Genomic DNA, 23,055 nt, shown 5'->3' with positions numbered 1-23,055 from the left:
ATGTTGTTCTGCAAAAGTGATTGACAGTGTTCTACAGGGCCCTCAAAGGCATCACATGAAAGCTATTGTAAGCAACATCATCTGTGCCACTATTTATGTAGATACCGAAGACAGGTACCACTGAAGTTTATGTGAGTCTCTTACATGTTACTCTAGAATGGGAATGGAAGGAAAATAAATGATCTCTAAATTCTCTATGGACATTAAATGGGACATGTATGAGTAAGGTGGACCAATGGAAGGCTAGGAGCCTGGAATGCAAGGAAAAGCCAACAGGTGACAAACCAGTCCAAAAAACCACAAGTGTGGAACTGGCTCCTTTTAGGTAGTAGCTACTCTAGCAGTCTTAGGCAAAAAGACAGTTTAACAATATCCTCTGATGTATGTCTTTTGCTGAAGAGATCACCCCTTCAAGTATGGATTATCTTATAGAGAAACGGTGAATGGTGAGAGAGAAAACTTGCCTTTTTAACAGTATGTGAAATGCTATACATTGCTTAGGTAAATACACATGTAGTAAAAATTAACAAAAAAGCCAGAGTGGGGTGATTTGTGGAAGGATACAAGAGGAACAGCTAGCTGCATTGAGTGCTCTTCCATATGTTTGGTTGTGGGTACACGGGTACATAAGATATCATCTTTAACATATTTCTGTGTGCTTTAAATATTGCATAAGTAATTAAAAATTAAAACAGGCTTTAGATCTTCTCCCTCACTCTAAGAAGTAGAATGTCTGTCCTTCTCAATTCTGGCAGGAGATGGATATTTACCCTCTGGATATGGTGATCCAGAGAGAGTTTAGACTTGGTCACACAAAACCTAATTGGGGGTAAAGCTTCCATAAGAAAAGTAGAAGGTTGGGCCGAGCCCGTGGCGCACTCGGGAGAGTGCGGCGCTGGGAGCGCGGCGACGCTCCCTCCGAGGGTTCGGATTCTATATAGGACTGGCCTGTGCACTCACTGGCTGAGTGCCGGTCACGAAAAAGACCAAAAAAAAAAAAAAAAAGAAAGAAAGAAAAGTAGAAGGTTACCCGAAAATCTACAAGGTTGATATTATGAACTGCCACTTCCCCTGCTCTCTTTCCAAGTGGGGTTCCAGAAGACTGGGATTTGTTCCCTTGCTCTCATGACAAGAGCCTCTCTGAGGGATCTAACCAGAACAAAAGAAAAGACCTACCAGTACTGTCACCTGGGTCTTCTCCAGTGAAACAACCTAGTCAGGTTCACAGCAAAGCCCACAAGCAGCAATCCCACTCACATGCATGAAGTTTTGTATTAGCTCACTCTTATATGAGCAGACAACTAAGAATCAGATCACACCTTTAATATTAAAAGACATTTAATAAATTTAAAAAGCAACTGAGAAGAAAGACTGTGCACAGAGAAGAAGATTCAACAAAAACAATATGGAACTACTGGAGGAAGTAATAAAAAAGCAAACAAAAAGTGCAATAGATATGGGATCTGGACAAGAATCTAGGGGATTCTTTGTAAAAGAAAGACAACCCCCCCCAAAACAAAAAATAAACTAACAAAAAAACGCATGCAAAATGATGGTTTTGAGGGAGCTCTTCAGAAGACAGCTGAAGAGCAGGTCTAGAGAACAACCAAGCAAGAGGGTTCTCAGAGACATATGTTCAAGAAGATAAAATTGAAAGAATAAGTAATGTGTTTGAACACACTGACAGATTTACACTATGGATGAGAGTTGGGGGTTAATTAGAGACAAGTCAGTAGAAAACTATAAGCAAAAAGATAAGACCACAAAAATGGAAATCTTGTTGTAGTATACTACACGGTTCAGTTATAAATGGTGCCTTCATAGTCTGGTAAACTCTGAATATTGATCTATTCAAAAAATTATGATTTATTTATACTGGGTAAACAGCAGGTGGTAATCACAGTGGGTGGGGTTGAGACTGGTAGGGGATAAATCATTTTCTTCCATGTTGGAAATTTAATAGTTAATTAAATAAAGTTAAAAAATCAAGAAAAAGCAGCTTAAGCATATTATTGAGTGATCTGAAAGCAAATGCCAAAAGCAACAACTAGAAGGGTTGTAAATTATTTCCTTTTGAAAGCAGGAATCAGGAGTGGGGGGCAGTCAAGAGTCTGACATTTTTTTTTCATAATTGTTGAACTAGTTGATTGTTAAATTATGTTAATATATAACTTTGATAAAAATAAAAAATAATAAAATACCATAATAGTCACCAAGAACAGTATAGATCTTCTTGACTTAAAGCTGACACAGTACTTAAGACAAAATGAAACAATGCACAGACCATTTGTTGCTGTTTGTTTTGAAGGTGATTGACTGACTAAACACACACACTTTAGAATGTTTACTTAAGAGAGATATGGGGAAAAAAGGCAATGCACCCCAGATGGTTTGACGTCTTAGTGTGATTGATCAGAAGAACCCCCTTTAAACCTTTTTTTATGATCTGCACATGATATATCTCTAATTTTGGTAATTAATAGGAAGAGTCTTTGACAATTAGCCAATTTTATACTGAGTAAAGCTGAAATAAATTATTCCACTTGTTTTCTGCCACTTTTACAATTGAATTTTCAGTTGCTTAAGGTAAAGCCATTAGCTTCTCTTCTTTGTTCTGGATGTTTATATTTTGCAGTTTCTATTTCCCCTTAATGATGCAATTATTCTTACTGAGATATCTTTCAAGAAATTAATTCTTCATGATGTCACATATGTAAAGTGATGTTGCTAATTTTGCACTCAAGTTCAAAAGGGATTGACGATCATTTGGACAGTACAAGAGCCGATGTTAGAATGGCATACATGTTTCAGGGCATAGATACAGGAGGTGATAGATGAGGATCAGTCTTGAAAGTCAGGGGAACTGGAAGCCCTAGCAACATCGTTTATTCATTTGCCAAACATTCACGGAGTGTCTCTTAAGAGCCAGACACTTTTGTAGGTGCTTGGAGGATAGTGGGGGCAGAGAAATAAACAAGCAGATAAATATTTAATATATAAGACGATATCAAGTAAAATAGAAGAGGGTAAGGGGATAAAATGTTAAGCGAGATGGTATTGTATATTTCATTAGTTGCTTATATGAACTTGCACCAGTTCAATTTCTCAAAATTAGTAAAAGTAGAGATCCATTAGGATTCAAGGTGGTAGGAAAAACTCTTTCTAGTAAAGGTGTTATGGAATGTGGAAGAACATGCTGATGAAACAAGAAAGCAGAAATCACCAGTAATTTCAACTGAGACCACTGAGGTTGAAATTATATTTAGTGGCACGAGATATCCGAAATTTGTGGCTAGAAGAAAATCCACTTATAACATAAAACACAAGACTCATTTTTATTGTTAAAATTAACTAATGTGAATTTTATGGCAATGAACAGTTTGAAACCACTTTCCTTTGGAACTCTGTTTAAGGTTTACTTTGTAGGGGAAAAAAGAAAGTAAAAGAAATCTTTAAAGCTATTTTGTAATAAGTACTACCTTTCCAAAGTACATGAGTAGAGGGCAAGTCAGACCCACTATTTTCTGAAGCTCCTCTGGGTTCTGTTTTCCTGTCCCCCTTGCTTGGGCTCAGACACCTGCTTTCTGTCAGGGGAAGCAGCTCCTGGCAGAGACCCTGGACTCTGGGGAAACTGTGCAATATTCACAGTTGCCATCGCTGGAGGGCCAGACACAGAGATCACACAGGATTGTCATTGAACTTGACTTCTATGAGATTGTGTCAAAAAGTGAAAATTACCCTGCACGGGGCTCTGCAAATTCAGTGTTAAGCAGGAGTATCTTTCAAAAGCTATCTAATCAAGGCACAGAAAGTATGTCATTATTTATTTTTTTTTTCTTGAGCATTTATTTATTTATTTTATTGAAACATAATTGATTATATGTACTTGTGAGGTACAGAGTTGACTATCAGAATTTGTGTGCAATATGTGATGATCAGACTAGGATAATTATCATATTCAGCATTAAAAATATACAAATTCTTTGCGTCCTTCACTCAGTTTTTCCACCCCCCCGTCCTCCCTCTAGAAATCACAGTTCTATTCTCTCCTTCTGAAAGTTCAATGTTTTACTGTGTTTGAAAAGAAAGAAAGAAGAAAGAAAGTCAGCTTTAAGGCTCTTGCATTTTTTCAAATAAGATTTGTTTTCTTAGGTTCCTGAAGAATTCATAACTTTCTCTGTTATGTGAAAGTTCACATTAATGCTCAAAGGAATTACTGATAAAGAGTTGTTGGATGAACAACATAAAAACAAAAAAGGGAAATAAATTAGGGCATTATTAGATGTAACAAGATGCAATTATGAAGAAATAGCTGAGAGTTATGAAGTCAAGCTAAGAAAAAGAGAATCTTCCTGGGAAGTAAGACTGAAAAAGAAATTGTTCCTAAACAAAACCAACCTATCACTTGTGGCCCCTTAGAAAGACTCTGGGCATGTTACAACAGTGGCAGCACCAAGGGTGAGAGGTTTTAGATCCTCAGTAACTTATATCGGTTTCGTTTTCCAGCCACCATAAACAAAGAACTACTTAAGTAAAAAAAAAAAAAAAAAAAAAAAAAAAAAAATTACATCAAATATAACCCTTGCTGGTATTCCCTAAGTAAAATCAGTGCATTATTTAGAAAACACAGCTTCAAAATTAGCTCCCTAGCTCTTCCTTCTAATTACGCTATTGTCTCTGAACCCCACCTATGGAAATTCTGCAGTAGCCCCTGCTTGGTTAAACAACAACCAATTACCTAATGAGTTCTTTCTAAGTCTAATCGCCAGGATATGTTAGTGTTTTGTCCTCATTTACCTTATAGTCCAAAATGTGCTCCTACACACATTTTATTACCAAGTAAAGACACAGGGCAATTAACTGGTGGTCTTTTATTTTATTTTTTCCTGAAATGCTGTAGCGCTTGATGCAAAAATCCAACATTTGAGTATGTACTGACATGCATGCATGTCTTTGCTCCCCACAGAGATGAATGGTCCTCAGTTTTGAGAATTGTGGCTGTCTTTGAATTCTCTCTCATCTGATGGGAAAGCAGATACTTTCAGAGATACTGAACTGAGTCCACAGATCACAATTCTCCCACGGTAAGTGTCTGGTATATTGTTGGAGTATTTGGATTGTACATAAAAGCATATTTCACACTGGGAGAAGTGAACTGAGGTTTATTGCCAGGATTCCAGTAAAATTTAAGAGAATATAAGCAAGTAAACTTAACTCTAACTACTTCATTTTTCAAAAGAATTTAATTCAGGACACAAGAAAAAGTAGCAAACATCTCAAGAGAGTTTTTGTCTCTTCTTCTAGAGACATCTTCATGGTCACACAGTCTGTTCCTGCATGCAGTGTTTTCCCCAGGTCCTACTAGATGCAACCCTGGATCAACCACTTGGAAAGTCTAGGAAACACCCACTGCTCTTCCACTTGTCTCCTTATCCAATTTCAACAGGGAGTATACTGAAAGCAAATGTAATTCAGTAATCCACTTGGTTAGATCCTATCTCTCCTTGAGAGAAAGAACATACATTACACAACATTTTAAAATTAACACCTATAATGCATATAATGTTCCATATGTTAGGACGATCTAATAGAGAGAGCAGCTTGTCACCTTCCCTTTATCAATTAGAGCTCTGTCCTCATGGAAATTTGCCAGCATTGCTTTCTGAAGGCATTATTACAATAAATTCATTTTAAAATAAACTTTACTCTTAAAAATGTTATAAGCATTCTTTATTCATGTCCCAAATGGATCCACTTACAATCATGCTCCAAAAGTACATAGAGTCATTTCTTTGAAAATTTTCATCCATGTCCAAGGGAATTTAAAGATTCCTACATGCATATTTATATGGGATATTTCAGATTTATATATACGTGTGTTTCTGCATTTTATACATGCATATACATACATATATGGCATATATGACAGGTATATGCATATGATTGAAACAGTATATGGATATATTATTTCCATTATATATATTATATTTTCATTCATTACCAAGTTTAATGAATCTCTATAGATAAGTGGGAAAAACTCCAAACAAGAAAAACAGAGACATAGAAAGACTAATTTGTCTCATAGCTCTTCAAGTTTCATGACTTCATTATCATTCTACACCTCCCATCCCCACAAAAGAATTTTCTGATTATCATTGAGTGACAAAATACCAAGTAGTAACAGAGGTGAATATGAAACTCAAGCAAGCACACAAAACAATCTGAATTCCAATTACACATCTGCAATGGGTCGACTGTTACTTGTCCAGCTGTGTTTCCCAGGAAGCAGCTTATGAACACTTCCTTTGGGATCATTCTCTGGTACTTTCAGAAAATCAGAAACTGTACAAAGAAAAAAACCAACAAATGTAATGCTGTTACATTTCTGCTATGGAGAAAGAAGAATTTCCCTGACAGGGAGGGACAGTTGCATCAACAGATTCAGGTTCTCCAAAACTCTGTTAGAAATACAAATGCCTGGGCGCCGCTCCAGATTTATAGAGGGAAGTCTGGGTGTGGGGACCAGCTCTCAGTTTTAGCAAACGCTCTGGGTAATTTTGATGCATGCTGAAGTATGAAAACAATTGTGTTAGGTTATCAAGGATACGAATCAGCTGACGACTTTTACAGTTCACATGTGAGACTCACCCTGTGTTGATTTTGGGAGGGTGAAAAAATATATTCAACTGTGATTAAAGTTACATAATTTCCACCTAACAAAGTGTGGGTGGGGATGATTTCATGAGTCAGCAATATCAGCATCACAAGAGAAAAGCTGCACTATGTAGTCAGCCCAGAGGGTGAGCTGTTCTTATTTATCAGCATCCCTATTGTCTGGCATTTCCCTCAGGCAGGTCTAGGTGTGTCATCCCACCTAGCTTGGTTGTCATTAACCCACAAAGGAAGCAACTCAACTCTTCCTGCATGTGGTCGCTGTTTAACTCAAACCCAGGCTAGGTGCACACTCTTTGGAAGGCACCCATCAGGACCCGCCTCCTCAGGGAAGAGCTCTCATTTCATGGCCATGCTGCTTAGTAAAGAATGGCAGATCCAAAGCAGAAAAACCATCAGAAAAGAGAGAGCCTCAGAACACTCGGTAGTTGGGCAGACCTCAGCCTATCCTCCTCCTTTTCATGAACTTGCCATGACAACAATACACCTGAAGTCAGGGACAACCACAGCCCAGGGACTTCTGGTGCCTCCTGCAGAACCCACATTCACCAGCATGCACAAGCTTTCAATTCTAACCTGCTGCCTTTCTTTCATGTCTAAAACTTGCAAGTCTGCATGATATCACAACCTTGTTTTTATAATTCAGTGGTGGAGGCATTCTATTTATTGAGTCTTAAAAAAAACTTTTAAGAACTCCAGGTATAATTCCTGATTCTGTGAATATGATAAGAACCACCAGTTAATACATATGGGCTTTTTTTTTTTCTACATACAACTAATGATGAAGGACTCAAGGGAAAAGGGGAGCAATTTTGTACGCTTAAGAAACTTCTAAAAACTATCTACAGAGGAAAGAAGCAGTAGAGGGAAGAGAAACCTTTGCTGGGGCTTCAAGTAGAGAGAACTCTGTCTCCCAAATGTAATTCATGTTCTTCAAAGGATGGTTCTCTCAGTCCAAGCATCCCAAAACCCTGGTTTAGGAGGCAGGGCAAGAAGATAACCATGCAAAGCCACACAAGATAATTGCCCAGAAAATATTAATTTTTTTTAGAAAATGTTAATTGTTAATAGCTTTATTTATTACTCATTAAAATCCCATCTTTTTATATTTTTCCCCTTGAGACAATCACATTTCGACAATGTTTACTGAAAGTCACATGTTCAGTGAAGCCTTCCCAGTCAAACTATTCACTACAGCTCCTTCTCCAAATTCCTTCTTTATTTCCTGTTTTCTTTTTCTCTAGAGTACATATCATCATCCCCAAATTATATATTTTATGTGTTTATATGATTTATTTTTTATCTCATCCCGGTAGAATTACAGAGATTTTTGTTTGGTCAACTGTTCTACAAAAGCACCTAGAAGAGTAAGTGACACAGGGTAAATACTCAAAGATTTGCTGAATGAATGAACAAATGAATATTCTAGAAGGTAATGCCTTGTAGATCCAGAACACTGACACATTAATGCTGAAATGTACAGTGCTAAACCCAACAATAATACAGAATATGGAGTAGAATTTTTCTTCCTAGTCCCTTACATTTCACTACCTCAATTTGTAAACTTAACCTGGAATGAGGAGGAGAATCCAGCAGTTGCTGGGGAAAGCTATCATCATCTTAGGTTACATTAATCTTTCCCATAAAGTGGAATTACAAGACAGAGTTGGATCATAAAACAATTTTTAACAATACTCACTCCTAATCAGACTCACATACAAACATATTTCCAATACTGTGTTCACCCAGAAATTGTCAAAATGCTGACACGAACACACTACAAGGCCATGTATCATCACAAAACAAATGCAAAATGCTGAGCCTGTCTGCCAGGGACACTAACTCTTAAAGAGATTAGATTCCCAGCTCAATGAAAACACGGATAATTACAGCATCATGTTTATTTTGCTGTAGCTAACAAAGCACACATTCAATGTAATGCAGTTTTCCTCCCTTGGGTCTTCAGTACAAATATAGATGTTATAGTTTGTGTTGGGTCATGAAGGTACGAAGCCTCAGCTTGAGGGACCGAGCAGGCGATGTTCAGTGGAACAAGGTAACAGCCTTGGCACAGGATGAGTGGCTTTGTTTCTCTGCCAGCTGTTGATGTCATCTATCCTGGTATCCCAAGACTGTTCTCAACAGACAGTCCTGATCAGTGTGACGACCTGGTACGTGTTAGATGATCATCTCATTTCTCATGGACACCACTGACAAACAATAGTTTAATAGAGCCCCAGGCCAAAACGAGTCATGTTTAAGGAAAAAAAGCATCAGACCAGGAGCTTTAACCAAAGAACAGGTGCCAAAGTTAGTCAAGAGAACACATCTGTTGAGGCTCACAGAGGGATTCTAAATGACAGTGTGGTTCCCCAGACATGCTGAGGTGAACTGTGTTAAGTCCCTACTCCATTACTGCCATTTGAGAGAACTGGGCAGCCACGATAATACTTGGCAGCAAGCTGGACACATGGGCACGATCCAGGTTTCCCGCTCCCCGGGATGGAGCATGATTTTGTGCAGCTGAGAGCCGCTTTCCCACCAGGAAGGTAGGTGGGGTGCGGCTGCTCAACAGTACAGCAAGTCTAGGGATTTCCCTCAAGTCTGTCTGTTCATCTCCCGTCAGACCCGGCAGCATCTGAGCAGAGTGTGGGAGAAATGAGTGGCAGCCAGTTATTATTCACACGTCTCTATGTCGCTGCTTCTTCAACTCCATTGTGGGTCCATTCATTCCTTCTTTTCTTTACTCAGAAAAAATGCATAAGCCAATTACTCTGCACCAGACAGAGGCTGGTGACCCAAAAGAAATCACATCCCTGCCCTGGAAAAGCCTAGTCTACTTGGAAAAACTTGCAAGTGATTAGGTTCTTTCAATGTGTGTGTGAGTGCTGCCATTGTGATTTAAAGGAAGGGAGGAAGGGAGGGAGGGAGGGAGGCAGGGAATACATCCCTCAATGGGGTGTGAGCACAAGGAAGGGGCAGCTAACACTATCTAAGTCCTAAACAAAGGATAAAGGAAATAGCTTATGAAACACAGGCAGACTTTATATGTTTTAAGGACAGATAAGTTAGTTCCAACCTATGAGACACGTTAGGCAAAGATTTAGTAGAGTGTGGTGTGGTGACTTCGGGTAAAGAGGAATGGAAAGAATAAGAGTCTCCTAATGTTCATAATCACCTAATATTTACGACACACTAAAATGACATGCTGCATCATCAGGTCATTGGTGAGCTGTAGGTGTGACCGGGAGTATTTGCTGTTATGTCCCAAGAGACAGCACGCACGTGTTTTAAGCTCAGGCACTCTTTGTCTCAGGTCCCCTGCCCCTAGTCCTGGGATCTACACCATCAGAGGAGAAGGCCGACGTGGCCGAGAGAGACAGAGCACATGAACATGACTCAAACCAGGATTCCTGGAGGCAGTCTCTGTTTAAAAGTGAACGGCCTGTTCTTACTGAGAGACTGAATTTAAGCAAACACTCAAACCAAGAAATGCAGAGTAGAGAAAAAAAGCAGAATGCAATATTTTTCACATTTTCTTACTTCTGAGAGGAATTTATTTGCAGAGGAAATCAATGAATTTTTTTATGTTGTTTTAAAAATTAGTCCTAATCCAGGAACCAACAGCAACAGAGTCAGTGAATATCATCAAGATTGAGCTCAGATTCATATGTTTCCCCAGAAGACTGCCAAGATAATCAGTTCTTGAGATCACACGATAAACTCCTAATTTTTAAAAGTTACTTGAGTATGAGTTGTGATTGAGTTCTGGCTTGCCAACCTATTTAATTGAAATTGTGTATAGAATATATTTATTACAGCATCTTGTTGAAGACTTTGGGGCTGTGAAGTGGAGACAGAAAATGGTTCTGGCGTTTGAGTCACATTTCAGAGTCAAACTCTGTCCTGGAGTTGAGTGACTCTCTTCAGGTTCCTAGTCATTCCCTGTCCCTATTTTTTTGCTTAATTCTTAACTTCCTACTGTGGTTCCATTTATTTTCAATGAGAAGTTCTATGACTTTATTGTAAGTTTTTGCAAACCTTTTTGAATATGGTGAGTAAGTATATTTAATGAAAGCAAACCTAGTCAGTGCACAGTCAACATAGTAGGGCAGACACCCAAGACAGAAGAAATCTAGACTGGATGGTGCTGGAACCGGTAGGGAAAGCCTATAGTACTACTGCCAAAGACTACCAGAGATATTGTGGAGTTTTCCCCCTTCATATGAAGATAACAGGACACCTCTGACCCCTAGTACCCATTCTCTGCATGGGTCATAACGTAGCGCTTCAGTGTGCTCTGAAAGTACGAGAGGGCACATCTACGTAATTAGCATCATCTTAGTCCGTTTGGGATTCTATAACAGAATATCATAGACAGCGTGCCTTATAAACAGCAAACATTTATTTCCCACAGTTCTGGAAGCTGAGATGTTCAAGATCAAGGTGCCAGCAGATGCAGTGTCCGGTGAGGGCTGCTTCCTGGTTCATAGACAACCATATTTTCACTGTGTTCTCACATGTTGGAGGGGCAAACTAGCTGCCTGGGGTCTCTTTAATAAGGGCACTAATCCCATTCAGGAGGGATCCCCCTTCATGACTTAATCACTTCCTAATACTATCACATTGGGGGTTAGGGTTTCTGCATAGAATATGGGGGAGACACAGTCAGTCTATAACAAAGTACAGTGATAGGCAGAAAAGAGGAATTGTCAATGAGATTTGTCAAAGATAGTCTGAAGTTAAACTAGAGAAGTCCTCAGTGGGTTTGGGATAATTTTTTGCCTTTTAAATTAAAGAAATATCAAAGTTATCCAAGAATGCCACTCCAACTTGCATCGTGATTTGCTTTCTTCAATAGCAGATAAACAAGATGAATCACGGGTTAGACAGGAATCACCTTCATCTCTAGGTACACCCGAGGGAGTGTGTTTATCATGTACGTCATCTGCTATGTACGATAAAGAAGAAATCAGTTGAGAACTGCTAGTCTAGCAGAATGAAAACGGACCTTGGATTCAGACAGACGTGATTATAATTCTGCTTCCGCTACTGTAACTTTGGTCGTTACTTAGCTTCCGTGCACCTTGGTTTTCTTATGTGCAACACTGGGAAAATGGCGTATACCATTTAGTGGGATAAAATGATACAAAGTGTAGGCACTGCATATATTACTTAGTTCCCCCTTCTTCCCCAAGTGTTCTGAATAATTACTGTACCAGTTAGAAAGATTTAGTTGTAAATAACAGGAAAACCACCTCAAATTGTTGTAGACAACATGGAATATATTGTCCCCAATAACTGAAAAGTTAGAAGGTCAGGCTTCAGGGATGTTGTGTCTACTGGCTAAGAGGGGTCACCAGAGACCTAGCTCTTTTCTCCCCTCAACTCTCCTTTCAACAGAGCTTAACTGCCCTGCTGGTTCCGGGATGGCTGCCTGTAATACCCAGGGCTATGAGCTTGAGAGAGAGAGAATGAATCACTAGATGTATTGTCAAATGTTAATGTCACTAAAACACTATGTGACATATGGAGAAGATTTTACTCAAAGGAGAGTAGAGACAAATTGTGAATCGGGTCACCCACTCTGATATAGCCCCATCACCTCCTGGAGTGGAAGTGTGAGAGTCAAAGATAGTGGTTATCTTCTCTTTAGCGGTCATCCAGTTGTTTTTATCTTTATGTAGAATCACACAAATAGATATAATGGCCAAGAAGTAACTAGGTGTATTTTCCTTACTAAATCTCTCTCACACACAATAAAATTTAAAAAGCTATTAATTCCTTCATAAGCAACAAATTTCATATTGATATCATTAAGTCACAAGTCAGACCTAGCAAGAATCCTTAGAAATTCATTATACTCTTGACATTTCTGAAACAGTTTTATATGTAAAGCATGAACACTTCTGATTAATGTTTATTATGGGATCTTGATTGGATTGGAGAGTTACACACATGAATACATTTTCTAAAGCATTAGTTCTTAACCTGTCCATAGTGCTTACCAAAAAGCAAAAATTCTTTACATATGAAATACAGGAAAGAAAACTGAAGGTCAATGAATTACTTGCTAATTATATAGGTACTGTATGTCCTTAAACTTTTTAAAAAGTCACAAATTTTAAAACCTTACCTTATTTTCAAATGGATGCTCTATCTCCATTATTATTTTCTAAAGTTATGATTCCTGACATTCTCTGATTTGTTCTTCTTACGAAGAAGGTTTGGTTAGCCTCAAATTTTATTTAACAGTGAGTTAATATGTTATCCTTTAGAGCCAGATAACTTATTTTCAATTTTCCATAATAGAGGAAACAGTAAACCTCACAGCAATGCTCAATCATGTCTGACGTCTCTGTTTGGAAAGCTTCAATCAAGGGGCCAGTCATTAGACTGAAATGCTGAGTCATGTGGCTGACATTGAGTGGGGAAAATTCTGGTGTTCACCTCAGCCTAGGACTGGCAAGCAGCCTGTTGTGAGCTCCTCTGTCTCTGGTTTGGGAATTATAATGGCATTCCAGTCTGGGGGCCAGAAAAACTTAGATTTACCTCTTAGAGACACTGGTCTAAGAATATAGAAAAGACAGAAGCTGCAATGGAGTGGAAGGAAAATTGGAATTAGTTCTTGATGTCGAGGCTGGATTCCCAATGTTGCTTCATCTAGGTGTGCAAGTCAGGGACGAGGTGGGTGGTGGGTGCGCACAGGAGGGTGGTGTCAGAGACTTGTTGTTATTGTTGTTGCTGCTGAGCTACAAATTACTGTGGGCTGAGCCTCAGTCCAGTGAGTGGAAGGAGCTGTGGAGTGTTATCAGGGGACAGTGCTCTGCCCACTACTGATCATGTAGCCTTAGGAAGGGCTTAAAACTCTCTGAGCCTTTACTTCTCACCTGTACAATGAAGTCCATTTTAGATCTAGTGTTTCATGATTCTGTATTTACGCAGGGTCATGGCATTTTGTTTTCTCCATCTAGTAAGGTTTTGAGATTTCTTATGATGCTACATAAACATTTCTGAATGACTCTCTTAGAAACTGATCTGGTTTCTGGGAAACGTGTCAAATAGAACAAAGCAATCAAACAAGCAAGTCACTATTTTAAATGTTGCCTTGTAAGTAAATAGATGTATAACATTCAAAGGCAATTTAGTTCAACCTCTATTCCGAAGCAGAAATTTACTCCAAATTCTCTTTACTAAGCAACAGCCAGCTACATGCTATGATGAAAATTTGCTATAGGGAGCGCATTCCGTTTTTGGTGATCCCTAAGTTCAAAGGTACTTATGTATTTGAGCTGAACTCTGGTTTTCTGTCAAATCCAAAGGTTTTGTTTCCCTCATTCTGTCCTTTGTAATAATCCATCAAATATTTATATTTGTACTGTATACTCTACTTCCAATAAACCTATGGGGAAACTTCAGCACACAGCAAATCAGAAATAATTTAGGAAGGTAAGTTCAAACTATAAGGCACTATCAGTCAAATGTATGCACTGAGGAACATTATAAGAAAAGGCTTTCTGACGTTCTCCACTATACTCAGTACAGGGAGAAACGCTATCGTAATTGTTGTTCATTGTATTATATAATGGCTCCTTTCTGGATACTATGGGAAAGATTTCTTTTATGAAACTGTGGGAAAGCTGTACATCTTGACATCTGGTTTTACTTTACTCTGCATACTCTGTAAATTTTAAAAAATTGCTGGTATTATACTCTTTGTTCTGACCATTGGAAGCTCTGACCACACAGATGTGTGATCCATCCTTAGCAAGAGGGCAAAACAGAATGGCAGCCTAAACTTGTGCTCAGCACTATTTTCAATTTCAACTCATAGCCTCTCTTCAACCAAATTTTCCAATTAACTTATTTCATCTAGTGTTAGTATTGGTATTTTTATGAGCTGCCTCAAATCCCTTTTGGAATACAGTAAGTTGAAAGAAAAAATGAGTCAATGGAACATTAAAAAAAAAAGTGAGTGAGTAAATAAACCTGTCACCAGGTGTTAGCACAGTCTGAAGCTCTGGTCTTGCTTTTTAAACTATTTTCTGGACACCTCCATTTGGATGATCTCCAAGTGACTCAAACTCTAAAATACATCCCGTCATCTTCCTCACAAAAATAGCCTCCTCCTTCTGCTATCCTGTCAAAATGTTTTATTGATTGTTTTTAATGATAAAAGTAACCATGCATATTATTATCAATGGTAGATGGTGGGGAAGGAGTAGTCCCACCTCCCTTAGTCCTCTCAAAACCTTGCCTATAACACATTGTTATTTTATATAAAAATTTGAGGTATATCTCAATCTCCTTACAAGTGTGAATAACAGATTGGTGACTATGAATTTTCAGTGTCTGGATGTGATATGCATCCTCTGCTCATTGCTAGGGACACAAAATGAGGCAGACACAATCTCTGCCCTCTAAGAAATTTAAGCAATCTTGGGATCATCTTTGACTCACCCCTCACGCTACATATTTTGTAGTAACCAAATGTAACTGATTCTTCTTTTGCATTGTCTTATCTGGCACATTCTCATACAAGGACCATGGCTCACAGTTTTTTCTTCCTAAGAGGAGAAAGGACCGGGTGTATGAAACAAGAGAAAGAAGTAATTGCTGCCTGGGATGTCTTGGCACAAATTTCTTGGCTCCTTCTGGGATTATCTCTTCCTCTGGTTTTGAAATTGCCTCTTCTACCTCCACCTCCCCTTCCCACTACTCAATATTTGCTTCTTTCGAAATGTCAATTTCGAAAAGGTTACAATTCACTCTTAAGTATGCAACCTTATATAAGCATTTGAAAAAAAAAATGTAATCAGCTCTCGTTAGGGGATTCTGTGGCAGGATTCTTGGTACACGGCTCTCCCATTAAAACTAACCTAAGTGTGGTTGATGGCTCACAGCAGGAATTATAAAGCTGTTGCTAATTGAAGAAATTTATATGAAATCATTTACCCTTTGAGGGTCTCTCGGCACCAACCCCCTCCACAGAAGCCTCTGTAAATTCAGCAGAGAAATAGATGGTTCTGTGCAGGCTGTTTTTCACGGAACCTTCGGTAAAATCAATCCTGATGTGCAATTATTACATCTTTAATATGACCATATACAACACCAAACCAGTGCAGCTATTAAATTACAGTACCTCAAGAATTCTCTGGAGACCTGTATTCATTTATAAAATGTCAGGATGTGCTCAGTAGTGAGCACAGAGTAAGCAAGTAACTGACATGTATGGACAGAGTGCTTTTAAGAATAAAGAGTGGAAATAGCACAGCTGTTCAGCTTAAAATCCTTGCAAAGAAAGCAAAACAAACTTAAAATGTTCTGGAAAGCTACCTTAGAAGGATGAGGTGTGCCTGGAGATTTCAAATTATTGAACAATGCCATGAGGGTTAATTGATGTCACTAGTGCGTGGCTGAGGAATCCACTCACTGCAGAATGAAGGTGAATAATTGGTTCCATCCAGGGCTATTTTCTGAGTGACCTATGCTGATTCCCATCAGCAGACAGAATAAGGTATCACTGCCAATGTGTCCCTTCAGGGTCTGCTCATTTTTCAATTCACTGCTATTTGGTTGAGTTATTCCCTAAATGAATCAATGATTAATTCATAATTAGATCCAATGACAGCATAAATCTCTGATGGAAAACCATGAAGATGACAACGTGAATCTTTAGGCAAATCAGAGACATAGCCTGTTTATTATTCTTAAAACTAATTGAATCTCTGTTGGTTTAAAATCTTTCTTGGCCAAGGCATATTAGCTAGATTATTTTTTGATGGACTTAGTCTGATGAACTTAATACTTCTTTTATTCATCTTTCCTTGTTTTTCATATACATGCATGGCTAGTATTCTAGAGTAGTGGATTTATCAATGTCCTTAACGTAAAGAGTCTTATCTTCAGCTCTGTGTTACAAAGAATATTATAGAAGGGAACTATCGCTACTATAAGACTAGATCATCAGCCTTGAGGACCAAAGCCACAAAGTAGGAATTCCTTGTGGCTAAGCCAAAACTCTGTAAAATAATGAATTATAAAATAATAAGGCTGGGGAAGGCAGCTGGATTGCTAATGCATCCTCCTCTCTGTGAAGCTTGGACGAGTCCTAGCCCCAGTGGGGCGCTACTGGCATCTCATCAGAACTCATTACTCTTGCCCCTGGCTCCACTGCACACTCCTGAGTAGACCTGACTCATCAGCATGAAACAAACTTGCTATGGGTGCATTGCCTCCTTCTCCTCTTCCAATATTCAGAGTCCTGGTGCCTTTGTGGTCCTGTGAAATCTCACTGTGGTATCTTGGGTGCCCCACAATGCCCCGTGCTCTGTACCTGATAGTGAGGACTGTTCCATTTTCCTTCCTCTGTATGAGGGAAATATTTCCCACACCTAAACGTGTTGATTTCTGGTGTACAACAGTGAAAACCAGTTGGCTGTTTAATTACTTTCTCTTACAACGTTGCCTACCTGTTCTCTTCTCAATGAGCTGCCTTAACATTTTGTGTCCATTAAGGCAAGTCATTAAAGAATATTGAGAAACGTGGTCAATATTGAGACGCACGGTCACTGTGTTCTGGCCCAAGAGCTAGCAGTCTCCAGTCCTCTCTCACCAAGCGCAGTATTCAAATAGAAACGTATTTCATGTATGAACATGATGAGATCTAACCTCAGAGCAAATTCCCGACCACTGCCTTTGGAGGCTCTTTGCTCCCTATTCACTCTCGTCCCCATGAGAGGGCTGGAGTAGCCAGGAAACTTGGCTGTCATTGCCACCACTGTCTGGTCCAGGGAACACACGCCTAAACTCACCCACCATGATGACAGCGTCAAGTCCCTCATTTCTAATGTTTTAAAAGCAATTATAGCATTTAAGAATTCAGACCTCCCCGGACTAAGAAATAAAACGATTTAGGGAAAATGGTAAATAGCTCGGCTCGCGATGTTTTCCACTTTGTAGAATCATTCTTTCTTGAATTGACAGCCCTTAAGTACTCTGCATAAATTAGTCTTCTGAGATAAATTGGAAATGATGTTGTGGAGAACTAGATCTGCAATCTAGTTCCAGATCTAAGATGCTCTTGTTGTCCGCAATTCAGCTACATTGCCAACAATTAAGGTGTTCCAAAGAGATACGGATCTGCCCTTGGCATCGAACACAACATGGATGTGTCCGTGACCTCAGTGGTCTTCAGCAGGCTATTTAAATGGGGAAGACATGTGCCACTAAGAGATATACAAAGGATTAACTGCCCATGAAGCACACTTATGACCATAGAAAGAATTCTACCACTCCACAACATTCACAGCTAAGCACTTATTCAATTATCAACACATTCCCAGGCAAGAAAAGTTAAAGTTGACAAACTCTAGCACTAGTCATGCAATCACAAAGATGAGCTGTTCTTGCAACAACATTTAAAAACACCTGGCAGTGTGGCTCCTCTACCCATGGGTTGTCCTAGAGTCATAGAATCAGGCAGGAAGAGACCTTGAGAGAACATTGGTGCCACTTCCTCCCGGTCCTTCAGTAAGGCCTGTCATTAAATCACCTCAGACAGAGGCACATTTGCCCTGATTTCAACAAGCTCCAGGGACAGAGCTCTCAAGACGTCCTATTCTAAACAGAGAGAAATTTTTTTCTTGTAGCTAAACCATCTCTCCCTTTAGAGCCAAAGTCTATTATCTGCGTCTGGCTCTCGTTGAGACGCAGAAGGGCCTCTGACAATTGCTGTGTCACACGCTCTTTCCACACAAGCAGAAGTTGGCTTCCTCCTTGTGGATCAGAGTTTTCAAAAACTTTAAAAATATTTTAATACAATTTTTGTGACACTTCACTTGTCTCTCAAAATTCTCCCTAGCTCTTCTTAGCTCTCAAGCCCAAGTGGACATATTTTCCAGTGAAGTCTAGCAAGAGCTGAGCAAAACAAAAAGTTTCTGACTGTCTAGAATGGTAGCCACTCGCTACAGGTGCACGTGAAAGGTGGCTGTTGTGACTGAGAAGCCAAATTTGTAATTTAATTTTACTTAATTTAAATTTAGATCTAAAGACTGGTAGTTACTTGAGTTTTGAGAAAACTTTAAGTATGTCTTTCAACAACTTAGGTTTGTTAATCTACTTCTTCAAATGTAAATTTTACAACATATAAATATTGCTCAAGTATTGCTGATGAAAATTTAGGATCTGATATGAGAAGCGTTTTAGTGTAAAATACACAGAGGATTTCAAAAACTTAACACAACATGGAGAATTTAGATATCTCATTAATATTTTAATATTGATTGCATGTTGAAATAATATTTTAGTATATTAGGTTAGATAAAATATTTTTCAAAATTAATTTTGCTAATTTTTGTTTTACTCTTTTTCATGTAACTAATCACAATCCTGAAAAGAATCCCTTAGTGGACGTACTATCTCTTATTCTACTTCTCCTCATAAGTATCATACATCTGACACAGCATTAAAAGATTGAGAGAGGAAAAGAAGGAAGTCAGAACGGCAGGATTTTAAAGGGAGTTTCACAGGTCGTGCTTAGAAGCAGCTCAAGGAAGAGGATTTAAGGCAATCTCCATGGTCTCAGCACCCCAGCTTGTTACAAATGTAAGGGAGGGGGACATATGTCAAATGTACACACACAGTTTTAAGAGGTTTTTGTTTGTTCAATTTAAAAAAAAAAATTATATCAAATTTCGCATATGGGAGATGTGAAATTGGGAGTCTGTAAATTAAGGAAAATCCTGAAAAAATAATTTTGCAAGTCCTCCAGATGCCCTGCTGGTCTGGGAAAGTCAAGGACTGGCCGCTCTGCACAGGGCTGTGCTGCACTTCATGTGGGGTGATGTGTGTGCGTGAGATCGTGGCTCGAGACTTGTATTCAAAGGCCACATTCATGGACCTAAGAGACCCTGGCAATTTGAAAATGTAGAAAGCTATTTCGAATGCAACTGGCTATGAAAATATGAGCTGCATTACAACACGACAGGGTTGTTTAAAAGTGTTAACTCATGACTTAGAGCTGAGGAATGGCCCATCGTCAGAACTGACTCTGTCCAGAAGAGATGGTCATGCAGATGCCCACAGAATGTTGACTTTTTGGAGTCAGTGTTGATTTCTACCATCTTGAGTTGAAAGCCTCTTTTTATTTCCTCTTGGGATCCCCATTCAGGTGTCTTTTAATGACACCATAGGCAGATGCCATGCATGTACCCCCTGTAACTTTAGGCACTAGTACTGCAAATTTGTTCATGAATTCTGAGCTTCTGAGAAAGGAAAATGTGCACTAACCAGTGGCTTTTCTTTGATGTGACACTTATTCATAATGGCACCATTTTAATTGTCAGGAAAGTGAATCTCGCCTGTACTGACACAGGGACATTCAGGAGGATAAAGACAGAAGACAAGAGATTTCTGCTTCCAGATATTCTAAAAAATCATCATGAGAGTTTTGGCAAGTCAACTTCCCCTCCGTCTTTTCTCCAACATTTTGAAACACTAGCCTCTTGTTATTTTATCTGTATGTAGCCAGATGCTACACTGCCAGGAATTTAACCACACTGGTATTTGAAGCTCCCTGAAGGTAAGTAGGAACTGTGTTTCCAACTTCTTTTGTGTGTTCTAGTTCCTACTCTGTACACGATCTGGCACAAAGGTCTACATAAAATATTATGCAGTATTTTTTTTTTAATCTTTGGGGAAATATGTCCACTTCACACATGGCAAAAGCTATCCAATATTAGAACTTGAGTGCTAAAATGACTCTGGGAGATTGCCTACTAAATCCCTTCATGGTAGAACAAACAAAGCTGGAGCCTAGGCATTAAAGCCACCTCTGAATCCTGTAGCTAATTAGCAGAAAACTGAGCTAGAATCCAGGTCACTAAAAGATTTGCTTCCATATGCTATCTTAGCAACAGTTGAGATTATTTACGAACAACTCAAATACACAGACAAGATGTTTCAAAGTTCATTTTTTTGTCTCTCCTTTTAACTTTGAAAAAACATGGTTTTAAAAAGCAGTTTTTGCTGTATTTTTAGAAAAACAATTTTTTAAAACCTTTTACGCATTATGTGCTTGATGCCAAAAGTTAAAACCAAACGTTTAAAACATGATGACATGATATATCCTCAATACCCAGAATCCTTTAGCATTTATTGTGTGCTGGGGACCATGCCAGACACTTCACATATCTTACTTAATCTTCCAGCATCCCTAGGAGGTAGGCACTACGACTATCAATAATTTGCAATGAGGAAACAGATACACAGAGAGGTCACCTAAATAGCCTCAAATCAAACTTTAATTCAATGATGGAATCAACTGGACATTTGCAGATGCTGAGTTTTACTTGAGTCTCCAACATCTTTTCTCACTATCAACTCACTTGTCTGAATATGACCCTGTGAGGTGAGCTCATACACTATGATCCCCAGGCCATTTGAACTGGGAAATATATAGGTATAGATATATAGATACTGATTTCTTCTGGCTAGTTTTTCTTTCTAGTGAAATTCTGAAAAGCAAACATTAGAAATAGACCCATAGTGAACATTCAAAAATTCTTTGTCCAATCCTGCATCCTGAAGTGTTTGTCTTATGTTTTCTTTTAGGAGTTTTATAGTGTCTTTAATCCATTGTGAGTTGATTTTGGTATATGGAGAGAAGTACAAGTTTAGTTTCATTTTCTATGCATGATTATCTGTCTTTACCAGCACCATTTACTTAAGAGGCTATCTTTTCCCCAGTGTATGTTCTTGTTGCCTTTCTTGCAGATTAGTTGGCTGTAAGTATCTGGGTTGATTTCTGGGTTCTCTATTCTATTCCACCAGTCCATGTGTCTGTTTTAATGCCAGTACCATGATGTTTCAGTTACTATAGCTTTGCAGTATAGTTTGAAATCAGGTAGCATGATTCACCCAGTTTCATGTATTTATTTATTTTTGCTCAGGATTGCTGTGGCTATTCTGGGTCTTTTGTTCTTCCATATGAATGTTAGGATTGTTTTTTTCTGTTTCTGTGAAGAATGTCATTGGTATTTTGATGGGAATTGCATTGAATCTGTAGATGGCTTTGGGTAGAATGGACATTTTCACAATGAATCCAATCCAAAAGCATGGAATGTTTTTCCATCTTTTGGTGTCCTCTTTAATTTCTTTCAGAAGTGTTCTGTAGTTCTCATTGTAGAGATCTTTTCACCCTTGATTAAATTTATTCCTAGGTATTTTATTCTATTTTATTCTGAAATGTGTCACTTCCATCTAAAGCTCACTACTGATGAAATACCCTAAAGCATTCTCTTTCCCTTTGAAGTCAGTGAAGGCTACAGGTTGGTGAAGTCTCCATTCTCCTGTATGACTACAAAACTCTATGGAGAAGAATTGCTCTAGATAATTGCTTTTGCCCATAGCAGACTTTGCTTAGGAAGAAATAAATCTTTAGAATTTGAGGATATTTGTTACTACAGAGTTTTTAGACTATTATTGGAACCCACTGCATTTTTTGAGGGTAAGCTTATTAGAAAAACAATTGAGTTTGTGACAACATTATTTTATTTTAGGCTTAAGTAAGAAAAATATTGCTGCCGCATCTAAAAGTCATCATTAACTCCTGCCATCAGAGGAACGAAATTATCATAACAACTCACTCATTTATTCAATCAATATTTATGTGCTAATTTTGAGAAGATTGCTCTTATAAATAACTCTAGCATTAAAAGATAACTTAATGATGGGATAAATGGGATGGCAAAAAGGAGTATAGTGTAGGTAAGAGATCAGGAAAGGATTTATCATAAGCTATCTGGAAGGAGCTGAAAGTGATACCTACTATTAAAATGTAGATAAGTGAAGGAGAAACATTTTGGGTGTGGTGTAAAGATAAACACTCATTTGGGTACATATGAAGTTTTAGATAATAAGACACTTCCAAAGTGAAAATGTTAAATTGGTAGTCTGGGATGTGTACATGGATGAATCTCAAAAGAAAGAGGTGGACTACTGACACTGATGTAGATTTACAACAATAGCAACAAAATTAGTAATTTTCTAGGAATTAACTTAACCAAAAACCCACAAGATTTGTACAAAGCATATTTTTAAAACTCAGTTGGAGGATGGGAAAGACACCTATAATTAAAGGGAGAGATAAAGTTAGCTAATGGATGTGATGATTTCACACTTTAAAGATCTTTATTCTTCTCAATTTATGTGTAAATTTGACACAATGCCAATAGAATTTGCAGAAAGCTTATTCAGAACTTTGGAAAAAACTTACTTAAAAGTGACCTGAATGAAACAAATTAAGAAGAAGAAAAAAGAAGAGCAAAATCAATGATCTTGACTATATATGCAGACACATTTCAAAGTCCTACTAATAAACAG

General features: G+C 38.4%; 1 protein-coding gene across 1 annotated transcript in view; it reads right to left on the bottom strand.

Annotated features, from left to right (window-relative positions):
• NKAIN3 (sodium/potassium transporting ATPase interacting 3) overlaps window positions 1–9,310 on the bottom strand; it is a 402,934-nt gene extending 393,624 nt beyond the window's left edge. Inside the window, exon 1 of the mRNA XM_063079250.1 lies at window positions 9,124–9,310. Within this exon, the coding sequence (XP_062935320.1) occupies window positions 9,124–9,310 (187 nt within the window). The remainder of the gene's footprint in view (window positions 1–9,123) is intronic.
• Window positions 9,311–23,055: the final 13,745 nt, after the last annotated feature.

The sequence above is a fragment of the Cynocephalus volans genome, chromosome 15 (genome assembly GCF_027409185.1).
Source record: "Cynocephalus volans isolate mCynVol1 chromosome 15, mCynVol1.pri, whole genome shotgun sequence".
Lineage (NCBI taxonomy): Eukaryota > Metazoa > Chordata > Mammalia > Dermoptera > Cynocephalidae > Cynocephalus > Cynocephalus volans.
The sequence above is the reverse complement of the archived record's forward strand: the minus strand, read 5'-3'. Positions and strand labels throughout refer to the sequence as shown.